Below are 11,779 nucleotides of genomic sequence, written 5' to 3'. Positions count from 1 at the left end.
CTGGTGGTGGCCATGACTATGTATGGTAGGGGTATCCTTCCCAGAACCAGTTCTGTGGCGTCTTTCTAGGTGAGACTCCTGCTACTCAGACTTCCCCTCTAGGTCCGGTATCATTAACAATAATAGAAGTGCTATGAAATTCTCGAGAAGCAAAGTATAAATTGCAAACTGGTTAATTTGTATACTTGTTTTTACTAAAACAAAACAAACACTATGACAGTTGCTGCACAAAAATGGTCTCCCAACCTACAAATGCTTGCCACCTATGATCCACAAATCTCATTTCTAGGAATGTGTGCCACATATATCTTTTTGCACAAATGAATTAAGGAATGAGAGATGCGCAGTACTGTGTCACAGCAAAAGACTGAAAACCCACATATCCCACCAAAAGGCATGGCTTAAATAATATCCCACACACAGTGGAATATTATGCAGTGATAAAACAGTGAGAAAGCATTTCATATGTTGAATTGGGAAGATACATTTTAATATAGTTAAGAATGGATCTCTTGCCTGACCTGTGTGGCTCAGCGGTTGAGCATTGACCTAGGATCCAGGAGATCGCGGTTCGATTCCCAGTCAGGGCACATGCCTGGGTTTCGGGCTCGATCCCCAGCAGGGGGCGTGCAGGAGGCAGCCGATCAATGACTCTCATCATTGATCTTTCTCTCTCTCTCTCCCTCAAATCAATAAAGATATATTAAAAAAAAAAAAAAAAAGGAATGGATCTCGAGTCCATTAAGTTCCAAAAAGCAAGGTATATAAATAGAATGCTATCTTTGGTGTAATAAGAGGAAAAAAGGAGGAACACATTTGTAATTGCTCATAATAATAAACATACTTTGGAAGGGTACATAAGAAATTTAATAATAATATTTACTCATAGGGCAGTGAGGATGGTGTGGAAACAGGCTGGTCAGGTCTTTTCACTGTTTGTCTTTCTAGATTTTGCATTTTTCAACCATATGCATGAATTACCTATTTAAAAATGAAATAACTAAATTAAAATAAAAACAAAGTATAGCAGTCCAATCAAACCTTTTTTGTAACATAACTGCGTGCTTTATTGAGATACACAGTAAAGCAGTAATATAATACAATAGTAAGGCATATATTTGGTGAAGTCTGATATGTTGTGAAAATGCAGTAAAACTGACATTTAAAAAAATAATTAGTAAATGTTACAGTGTTGGTGTTGGTGTTAAAACACAATATATTATGATACTCAAGTAAGAACCCAGTACCTGAAAACAATGACAGAACATGCCATGTGATGTTTATGCTTCAGTTACATTGATTATGATTTACAGTTCAACACTCAGTGGTTATACAGAACACGAAATAATGTCCAAATTATGCTTAAAACGTAGCAATAAAGCTCTCAATATTTATTCATATATTTTGACAGACTCACTCCAGAACTAATGTCTAAAAGGTAAAACAAAAAGATTAAAACAAAATTATGCACTCTATCTCTGATTTCAGAATGAAACTTAAACTTCTTAGTAGGAAGTAAAGTAACCCCTGTTTTAAATGGTGATTAAAAAAAAAATCCTCGGATAAAGAAAACATCCAGTGGCACGTAAAGGAAAAAATGCAAGGCTAAAACCAAATCTTAATGTAATTTGTTACCTTAGAACTTTGGGTTTTCTTTTGGAAATTATAAAGGAAAAAAGAAACCGGGCAAAAATGTTCACACAATGGACAAGTGGTGAAGATGTGAAATCGGGGGACGCCCCAAAACCAAAGTGAGGTAGAAATAGCATGAGAAGCCATGTGCGATGTTAATTATCATTAATAAAATAATGGACAAAACCCACTCTCCAAAAGTTAATTACACTTGACGTGAGAGGTAACGGATTTGCAAAATAATAGGTCACACGGTGATTTCTATTGAATGAATGATTTAAAAAAAAAAAAAAAATCAACGACTAAGAAGATGAAAGCGTAAAGCTTTTTCCTACGAGCCAGTCCTCTCGAGTTGTTCTCATCTTTTTGAACAATGTCTGTTTGTTCATCTATTTAACCTGCGCGATCCACCCCAAAGGGCTGGGGGTACCTTTCGGAACCTTTGAGCCAACCTGCGCCCCCACTTCCAAACCTGTGTGGAATTACTTTGTAGAGAAATGCAGAGGGGAGCACAGTTCACAAACTTCTGGGTGGACATTTAACGGTATCACAGTGTGATGGGGCTACCGTCTTACATTTTCCCAAGGGTTATTTTAAAGTAAGTCTTGTGGCATTTAAAAACTCACTGCAAAGAGAAAAAAAAAAAATCCTTAAAAAAAAAAAACAAAACCAACAACACACACACACACACACAAAAAAACCCCCAGCCCAAACCCCCGCTGCTGTTTGAGAGAAGAATCATGTAGCTTAATTACACAGAGCTCTGCGTGTGGTTATGAAGGTTCCCCCAGTCCTTCAGGAGCGGCCTGCCCCGAGGGGCCAGCTGAGAGCCCAGGGGCCCTCCTCGGGCCTGGGAGCGCAAACGCCTCCCGATGCCCTGGCTGGAGCATCGGTAAGTCTGAATTGTGGCACTGCCAACAGGCAACCAACCAGCGGATTATTCGGACATAGTAAGTCCTGTGTACTCACTCATATGTTCCTTTTTCAAAAAAATGCAGTCCTCTAGCTGTCAGTGGAAAGTTTCAAATGAGAAACATCTGGAGCCCCAGACAAGGTTTTTAGTGTGGTGGTTCCCTCCCGGCTCCAGGCTCCAGGCAAAAGTCATTCTAGACCGAGCAGGCAAGCCTGGGTGACCAGAAGCCACTTCTCGCCATTAGCAAGTGGCAGGAACACTTGAACAGGACATTTAAAAGGTCTCTAGAGATTCCTATGTATGTATCTATATACCCATAGTATCTACATATAGACATACAGATGTGTAAAACGAAAACCCAGAGCCAGGCCCACTCAGTCAACGGTTCTCAGAAGAGCAACGTGAAGCAGTCATTTGGTAGCGTCGGAGGAAGTCCTGTCTTTAATATGCGAGGAAAAAAAGCCATGAGTTTTCACGTGGAAACCACGCTAAAAGGATGCAAAACAATGCGCTGCCTCAAAGTTTATGTTTGTGTTTGTGTGTGTGTGCGCGTGTGTGTGTTTAGGGGTTTTTATAAACAACATTTTGTTTTTTTTTAATAAAGCACACTTTAGTTTACAATCTTTCTGTATAACTGTTATAAATTTTTAAACAACCCAAAATGCGTTCCATATAAAGAAATGGCAAGTTATTTAGCTATCAAGATTTTACATGTAGTTTTCTTATAACTTTTTTTTTTTGTACAATTGCATAGACGTGTAAAACCTGCCATTGTTAACAAAACAATAACAGACTTAGAAACTACTGAAATCTACAGTATAGTACCACTACCCTTCACAAAAATATAGATTTTTTTTTTTTTTGTCTTGTAAACTCTTACTGTCTAATCCTCTTGGTTGTATGAATATTATAAAAACCATGCGGGAATCAGGACTTGTAAAACCTTTATTCCGTCCCTTCTTCGTCTGTCATGACGGAAACTAAGGACTCCATCGCTCGGCCCAAATCATCTGCCAAGTGGAAAAGGCTTCCTACATTGTGTCCTGGAAAACAAAGAGAAAGAGCCACTGGACCCGGGTGCAGGCGGCATCCCCCCAACTCCTTGCCCTTCGGGAGACTGGGCCCCGATTCTCGGCGAGGGCAGCACACAGCGGGCCGGGCCCCTCCAGGCTCCGGGACAAGCAAAGCCTTGTTAATGAAGCCACTCCACGCTGTTAGTATCAGCTGAACACCGATCGGGCCACTCGTGCCACTTGAGTAGACCAAAAGGAGTCCCCGGGGCGGCACAAGGGCCTGTCACCATGGGGTGCACCCTTCCCACCTCGCTGTGGGAGACGGTGTCTATGTACTTGCACTGAAGGTTTGGTTTTTTTTTAACACTCAACCAGCCATCACCGTAACTGTCACCACTGCCACCGCTCTATTGTCATCACCGTTACCGTCACTACCACCATCACCATGACATGAAATCTTCACCTCGAGGCTGCTCCAAGCTGTTGGCTCACTTCTAAGGCCTACGGTGGAGGCGACCACTTGCTTTCTACTTTTACTTGGGTTGAAAAAGAAACCCTCGAAGGGGCCTTTATTGTGCACTCTGGACATTTGAATTAGAAAGCTTCAAAAGAAAAATCCCTTTTCGTTCCAAAGGACTCTAGAGCCCGAACAGAACCTGACCCACACGGCCAGCATGCATCTGGGGGGCCCGTGAGGCCGTTTTTGATCTAAATGAGGGTGAGCTATCAGAATACCTCTTAATAATGATGTGACATGGCCTAGCATTAATCCCCCAGCACAGCACAATATCCCTGTGTACTCCGTGGCAAAATCCTGATGTGCAGTAAAATAATTTGAGGCATACTTGTGTGACTTGACTTGTCATATATGGCCCGTATTTCTATATGGCTTATTTTAGTTCTTGGACATTAGTAAATCATTCCACTCTTCAAGTAGTACCTTTGAAACTAAAAATGCTTTACCAGGTATTACTACCTTGCCATGTATGAGCTGTACAGATTCCCATAATAACTGTTAAAGTCTCTCTAAATATTGAAGATAGACCAGGGCAGGTATTCTGTTCTAGTATTTCAAGAGACGTCGTCTTTATGTATGAGAGAAAGGATCTGAAGGGGGTTCATAGGCACGTACCTACACAGTGATGGCGCCAGATCAAATTAAGACTTATTAAAAGCGTGATGTCACTCAGCCATTGAGGTGAGGAAGTTTGCAAATCTCTCTGGGCTGTATTAGTGCAAAGAGTTTCAGTGAGAACTAATTATACTTTTTAGAAAGTCACTGTGGATTCTGGTTGGGACTGCAAACATAAAAACTTTTAACAAAGCACATGTACTACTTGTCCAGCGCGGGCCAACTGTTTGGCAGCGCTCAGTGGAGCCGAAATCATCTTTGGCTTTTCTGAGCCATAAAAACCACAGGAAGACGTAGCGGGTCCTTTGCTGTTCCTCTGAGCTTAGAGCAAGAATATATAACTGATGCCATCAGGGTAGAGAGAGGGCTTCCCTTGTATCTATTTCTGACTGCCCTGCAACCCTGGGAAATCGCAATTAGTCATGCATAATTGAAAATGGATGGGCTAACTGTACATTTTGAATTACTTGCAATTTTAACAGCAATTAACAAAGCCAGTACCAATAAAACTGAAGACCCTGGCCACCTGCTATCTCACTAGAGTTCGAACTATTTCTCCTTACCCATATGTGACTGTAGTGTAGTCCACCCTGCAGACAGAAAAGGTATCACAAAACAAAACAGGGAATAACCCCCCCAGTGGCTTATTGATAATACTCAAACATGCCTATTTTAGATTGTGTGCTGGGGGATGTGGACTGCAGTTCTAAGGACAATAAAGACAAGTAAATGTATTTCTAGATCGCAGCAGGCCCTCGAATAGTGTCACCGCCGTTTCTTTAGCACATCGCTGAGATGTCGTAGGAGCCCAGCTCCCGTTTCTGTCAGCCTGTGGTCAAAGTGGTTTCATCAGATGTCGTTTCGCTTCAAGTCACTGAACCTGCTGCTGATGCTAAGTGAGGACTTTCTATATACCCAAGTGGCGCTTGTCACCACCCCACCAGAAAACTCTCGAGGCTCTCAAGGGGCATCTTCTGAGTTCTAGGGGCATCCGCTGTTGAAAACCGTTACCCGGTAAAATCATTCGTCATTCATCATTCTTTACAGACCATACACACTCCCACTAAATGTGAGGTCTGGCCTGCTCATGTGTGTGACCTCGTGGCTGTCCCTACGCTAGAAAAAGAAATGTTCAGTCGTCGACTCACCATATCTATGCCACGCCTTTGGTTACTTTATTTACAAATACCTGTTTCACCAGAATGATTCCAATGTTTTTCATGGATGTTTTCATTAGAGCCAGAAAAAAACCCAAAAAACCTCTCTCTCTTTGACAAAATACTGCCCTCAAGAAAACCTTGTGTCTCAATCCATTGGAGGCATAAAAGTGCACGGTGATGTGGCACAGAAAATAGAGTTGTACCCTGATTCTGTTGTCCATGTGTATAAAGCAGAACATTAGGGAGGTCGTGCATTTTACCTGACAGATGTTTCTAAAGTCAGAATGAAAATCTTATACTATGAGCACGAGGGTTACTGAAAGCAGGCAGGATTCAGGCATCCGAGATCAGCTTCAGGAGGAAGTCGACACAAAAATGCATCTGTAGAAAGCATTAATGTAATCCATTTGAGCGCAAGGGTTGTTGGAACACAAAGGCACCGTGCGCTGAGCGGTAGGGCAGGGGTGTGTGTCTCCAAGTTGGTGCTAGCTGCGACACACTGGTCTCACAGCCACCACTGCCCGAGGGAGTTGTTTTCCGCAGTGATTGGAATTGAGACTTTCTGGCAGTGATCCAAGACCTCAATAGCAATCTGGCACTCTATTTTTAAAAAATACAATGCCCAAGTAAATGGTTAGCATTCAACTGGCCAAAGCAAAGTAAGAATACTGCAGGGAAATTTGCTTATGTTTTCTTCTCTGTAATTTAATCTTTGGAAAGAAAAAAAAAAAAGAAGAAAAAAAACCAAACCCACAATGATCTGGTCTACTATACATTGGGGGTATTTTCATGGCATTAAAACATTACTGTTATTTTGATTTTCTGGCTTTCTGGAAACTTGTTCAACTATAATGCACCTCAGGTAGTAAAGTTTCCAAATGCCTATATGCACCTATTCTATTCAAACTATTCCAGAAAATTCAAGAGGAGGGAAAACTCCCAAACACTTTTTATGAGGCCAGCATCACCCTAATCCAAAAACCAGATAAAGATACCAAATGCCTATATGACTTCAATTATATGTGCTGGCCTTTTCTAAAATTCATTCATAAGAGAAACATGTTCAGGGGGGTCAAAATTATGGTGCAACTTTTGACAAAAGTTAAAATACATTTGAAGGGGCACTTACCATACGAATGAACCCAAGATGTCTCACATAAGAAGTATGTGAGCCAGGCAAACCGTCAGGAGCATTCAATGCTTCACCGATTCAGGTTTCCTCAGTTTCTCCTCCCAGCCTCCCACTCCCTCCCTGGGACCCACTGCCCCAAGCCTCGGAGGGTGCATGGTGTAGACACGCTGAAGGATCGTTCAATCATTACACTTGCATGGCATGGTGTTGGCAGAATTTCCAGTATGGCTCCTTATGTTTAAATGAAGCAGTGGCTACTCTTGTCTATCCTATTGCTAAGGATCCAGAACCTTCTCATATAAGGACTCTTCACCTGTCCTGTCTCCCAGATTAGTACATGCTATTGCCTTCCACGACAGAGCTTTCCTTCTCATGTCCTTTGCACTAAGGACAATTTTGTTTCACTTGGGCTGTCACTCAACAGTCATTTGATTAGGTAATTCAATGTCTAGATAATATTCATGGTAAAACGGGAGTATGAAGCAGCTTTCACTATAAAACCCCAAACCACATTCAGTGATAATGCTGTACCCTACCCCTTTTAAATCAAAAAGAGGCATTAAAAACCCCTGAAGACTCCCACCATTCATTTTTTATCTCCTCTTGGTTCATGTTCTACCCGGCTCCAGGCTGCCTGGATTCAGACCCTGGCTCTGTCACCTTGGACAGTTTACCCTTTCACTGACTCAGTTTCCTTATCTGTAGAATGGGGTTAATAGGAGTACCTACCTCATACGTTTTCCATGATTACATAGTGAAAAAGGTGGCAAGTACTTAGAACAGTGCTGGGCACACAGGAAGTGCTCAAAAAATACCAGTCAAGTGGGAAAGGAAGAGCATAGGGACCCGGAAAACAGAAAACAACCCAGAACGAGGTCATCCCAGAATACAAACCAAATGCACTGGCAGAAAATGCTAGAAAGAGGCCTTAGGGACTCAGCAATTGTGTCCAAGGATAGATTCGTTTCGTTTGCATTGCAAGTGGCAACAGATGGTTCCAACCCAGGTGCTATGAAGGGTTTTCATTTCAAAGAGACTCCTGCGTCCCCCAACCCGTCGTCCTGTCGTCATGGTGATGACAATGGCAATGGATAGTTGAGGACTGTTCCTCGTGAAGCTGCGAGTGGGGAGGTGACTACCATCCTTACATGATGACACGTGTAATACAGACATGCGCGTGCACGCTCACAGTTCTTACACAAACACCAAACACAGAAAGCGGGATGAGACAGACAGAAGCCATGGCTGTGGGCCTGAATCTCACTGACCTCTCTCACTGGCTTCCCAGGGGTATTCCTTCCTTTAATGACAGAGAGAGGAAGAGGCAGAGATATCAGAAAGGAAAAAAAAAAAATCATGCACATATATACAGTTTCATACCAATTTGCTTCTTTTACCAAACTAATGTCGAGATGACAATTCATTTATTTCCTTCTGGAAAAAAACAAAAAACAAAAAACAACCAAACGGAAACCAACAAACAACCCCCCCCCCCCCAAAAGACACATCCAGTCAGATAACCTTTACATACACTTAAATCCGTATAACAGATAACATGGTCCAGGAGACATCACTTAGAGGGCCCATAGTGTTCACGAGGCAGAACCAGATGGAAGCTGGCGCAGCAGGGAGATCTGACAAATCGGACACTGTTTTCAAGAGCGACTGTCATTCTCCAGCCTAATGTCAAAAGTCTCAGACTCTCTTTACTCTCGACTTGATGATCAACACACCAAAACATAAACAGTAGTTGCCTTTGAGTGCAAAAACTCTGCACTTGGGCAGATTTTGTTCTATCTGGGGTTGGGGGCGTTTGAGGAAAAACAAAGAAAAAACGGGGGGAGATCATCCCACTAATGGGCAAGCCTCAGAGCCAGGTCCGGGAACAGGCCTCCGACGTCCTGGGGACTCCCCAGGCATCAGGAGCCTAAAGGCCCCCGGCCTCGTTCACTTTGCAGGCTCCTACCAGCCGTATGCATTTATTTAGTTTGGAAAAGCTAAAGGTTTCCATGACAGTTTTCTATGAGAATCTAATTGGACAGAAAATTAGGACCCTCTGACCATAGGCAACTTCCATTTAGCTCTAGAGTCTTGAAAATGAACTACTCGTTTTCAAACCTCGACTGTAGCAAATCTTCTAGGAAATCCCAATATTCAGAGCAGATCAAAGCAGAACTGGCAGCGATCCTGGGTCTCATGTTCCTGCCTGCCCACCCCGGACCCACCACGCTCAGGGCCCCAAGCCCAGGACTCCCCAAAGCAGTTTGAGAATGGCTAGTCTCGAATCGGGAAGTGTGGAGCCACTGTTGGGGAGCAAGCCTTTCAAAACTCAAGTTTGGGGCTCAAAACGTCTCGTATACATTTAAAGGTTTTCTCAGTATGACTTTTCCTCCCTCTGTCCCCACCTCTTTTCCTCTTACGAGTACAGAAACTGCATGCTTGACCCATGTCATCATGTCAAAATAGTCATGACCCTACTCAAGTCAGGAAAGGGGGGAAAGTAGGGGCTGGCTCCTCAGGTAGGGCGGGGTGGGGGCGGGGACACCCCCAGTGGTAGGCCCATAGCAGATGGCAGGCCAGAGGGAAGAGAGGACATCATTTCATTCCTGATGGCTCACGAACACCAGCACGAATTACCCATTCCTTTCGACTCCTCTAGCAGGGTGTTTTTTTTAGCTCTGGTGGTAGAATTAATTCCCTCCCCCTACAAGACTGTGATCTCCTCGAGGGTAGGGCCCTCTTGCCCACCACTCTCTCAGCAGTGCCTTGTCCTGTACCTGGCCACTCACTGTGGGTGTTTGGAAAATGCTGGCTGAATCAGTAAGGTGGTCACTAGGTCGTGGCTATGAGTCCTTTGGTGTTTTAGGCAACTTGGTCTTGCCTGCTACCTTGGGGCTTGGATGACAAGAGCTGGTAACTGGTTCTGGCTTGTAACTTTGGTCTGTTTTTAACACTTGAGAACCTTACGAAGGACGGTGTTGTTAGAAAGCAATACGAATTAGCTTCTGAGTGTAACCACGATTCCTAGGATGACAGATGTGGCATAGCTTCATTCGTCCTACACCAAGCATGCTCAGAGCTCAGTGTCAGCTGGTCACCGCTGGACATACGGCAAATGACTTGGGTGCTGTTTCAGGTGCTTCTCCAGAAGCCGTATTTTATGGAAGTGAGCCTCTCGGAGCCATGTTAACCCTGATCTCTTTCAAAGCCCTCCCTCGTCCCTTGGGTGCCAGTGTGCTCATCAACACAGTACAAAAGCACTTTCCCCTTTTTGTTGAAAAAAGTTAAAAACATGATGTCTTCTTCTACTGTATTAGGAATAGCTCTACGCTGATAAAATGCCATATTTAAGAAAATTCTGTATCAATCAATACAAGTACCAGATAAACGTTTTCTTTCATAAAGACATTCTTTGGAAGGGAGTTTCTTTAGACAGTCCCTGAGGGTGCCATCTGGCACCGTGGGATGTTGTCAGGAAATGAATGAAGAGCAGAAGGAAGTGTGTTCGGGAGCCCTGAGTGTAAATAAAGGCCTTGGTCGGGTCTGCAGCAGTCGAGCTTCCTCAGGCAGTAGGAACTTAAGATGCCTGGCTGTAATTCTTTATGTCAAAGTCAGCTCCTGGCTTCCTTTAGCTTCCTTAGCTCAGTTCACTGAGCAGCTTAAAGAGTTTGGAATGAGTGCCTTCCTTAGGATTTGTGTTGCAGTACAAGCGGAAAAGAAGATTCAAGTGGTCAGACCTGCAATTTATTGAAACCTACTGACTCTGACGGGCATGGGTGAAAACGCCTAAGTGAATTCAAACGCACAGTTTCGTTGAGCTCAAAGTAGATCAGCACCGAAGCCGGTGGCTGTGTGCATGTAATGAGCTAGAATGGCCAACAAAATACTAGCGTAAAGCAGGGACTGGCAGACTTTGTCTCTCAAGGCCAGAGAGGAAATATTTGAGGCTTCGCAGGCCACGCTGTCTCTGGGGCGACTGTTCAGCTCTGCCACTGTAGTAAGAAATAGCCGCAAACAGTATGTAAATGGATGGGTGCAGCTCTGTTCCAATAAAACTTTATTTACAAGGCCAGGTTGTGGCCCAGATCTGACCCATGGACTGTAGTTTGCTGGCCCCGGGTGTCAAGGGGCGAGAGCTCAAATCCTCCCTTCATGGAAGCAGAGAGGAAACACAATGGTTCCAGAAGGGGGGCCAGTGATGCTTCTGCCCTGGTTCTTGCTCTTCCACTAAAGAACCGCAGATGAGACTGGAATTTTATAGGATGGCAGGTTTTGCAGAGCTGTCGGGTTGGTAATTTAGAGGCGTGTAATAGAATGTACACGGGCTTATTTGGAAGGGGGTGGTAAGAGAGGGAGAGGCTGGTATGGGCCGCAGGGGATAGCATGAATATGGCATAGGTCAGCAGGTAAGATTATACAGGCAGCAGAAATCCCTGCATCGCATTGCTAAGTGCCTTCTGAATTGTCTTACTGCACTAAGAGCTTGTGCTGGGTCCTAGCATTCATTAATCTATGTACAGTGGCACCTCATTTTGAGAGCCCAATACCATACTGCTGACTAGGGAAGCATTTCTTTCACGAATGTGCATGCATATCAAAATCCCTTTGTTAGACTGCTAAATGATCAGGGATGTATGGACGAACCACTTACAGAGTTTATTTTAAAATGTTTATTGTTCATTCTACCCGTGTAGGGTGCCTACAGAATAATGGTGGAGATTTAGAAAGTGTGTTACAGTAGATAATGCTTTTTATTACTTCTATGTATACTTATAGGCAGATGGACAAATTACAGCT

At 43.6% G+C, this 11,779-nt stretch overlaps 1 protein-coding gene across 2 annotated transcripts in view; it reads right to left on the bottom strand.

Moving 5' to 3' along the window:
• Positions 1 to 1,041: 1,041 nt before the first annotated feature.
• Positions 1,042 to 11,779, bottom strand: part of DMD (dystrophin) — a 1,831,916-nt gene continuing 1,821,178 nt past the window's right edge. For both annotated transcript variants that reach the window (XM_087813416.1, XM_087813415.1), the window contains one exon: positions 1,042 to 3,588. In XM_087813416.1, coding sequence (XP_087669542.1) covers positions 3,491 to 3,588 — 98 coding nt within the window. In that variant the 3' untranslated portion in view covers positions 1,042 to 3,490. The remainder of the gene's footprint in view (positions 3,589 to 11,779) is intronic.

Source organism: Miniopterus natalensis, chromosome X, assembly GCF_054644295.1.
Source record: "Miniopterus natalensis isolate mMinNat1 chromosome X, mMinNat1.hap1, whole genome shotgun sequence".
In the NCBI taxonomy this organism is placed as follows: Eukaryota; Metazoa; Chordata; class Mammalia; order Chiroptera; family Miniopteridae; genus Miniopterus; species Miniopterus natalensis.
This window is presented reverse-complemented; position numbering and strand designations above follow the sequence as displayed.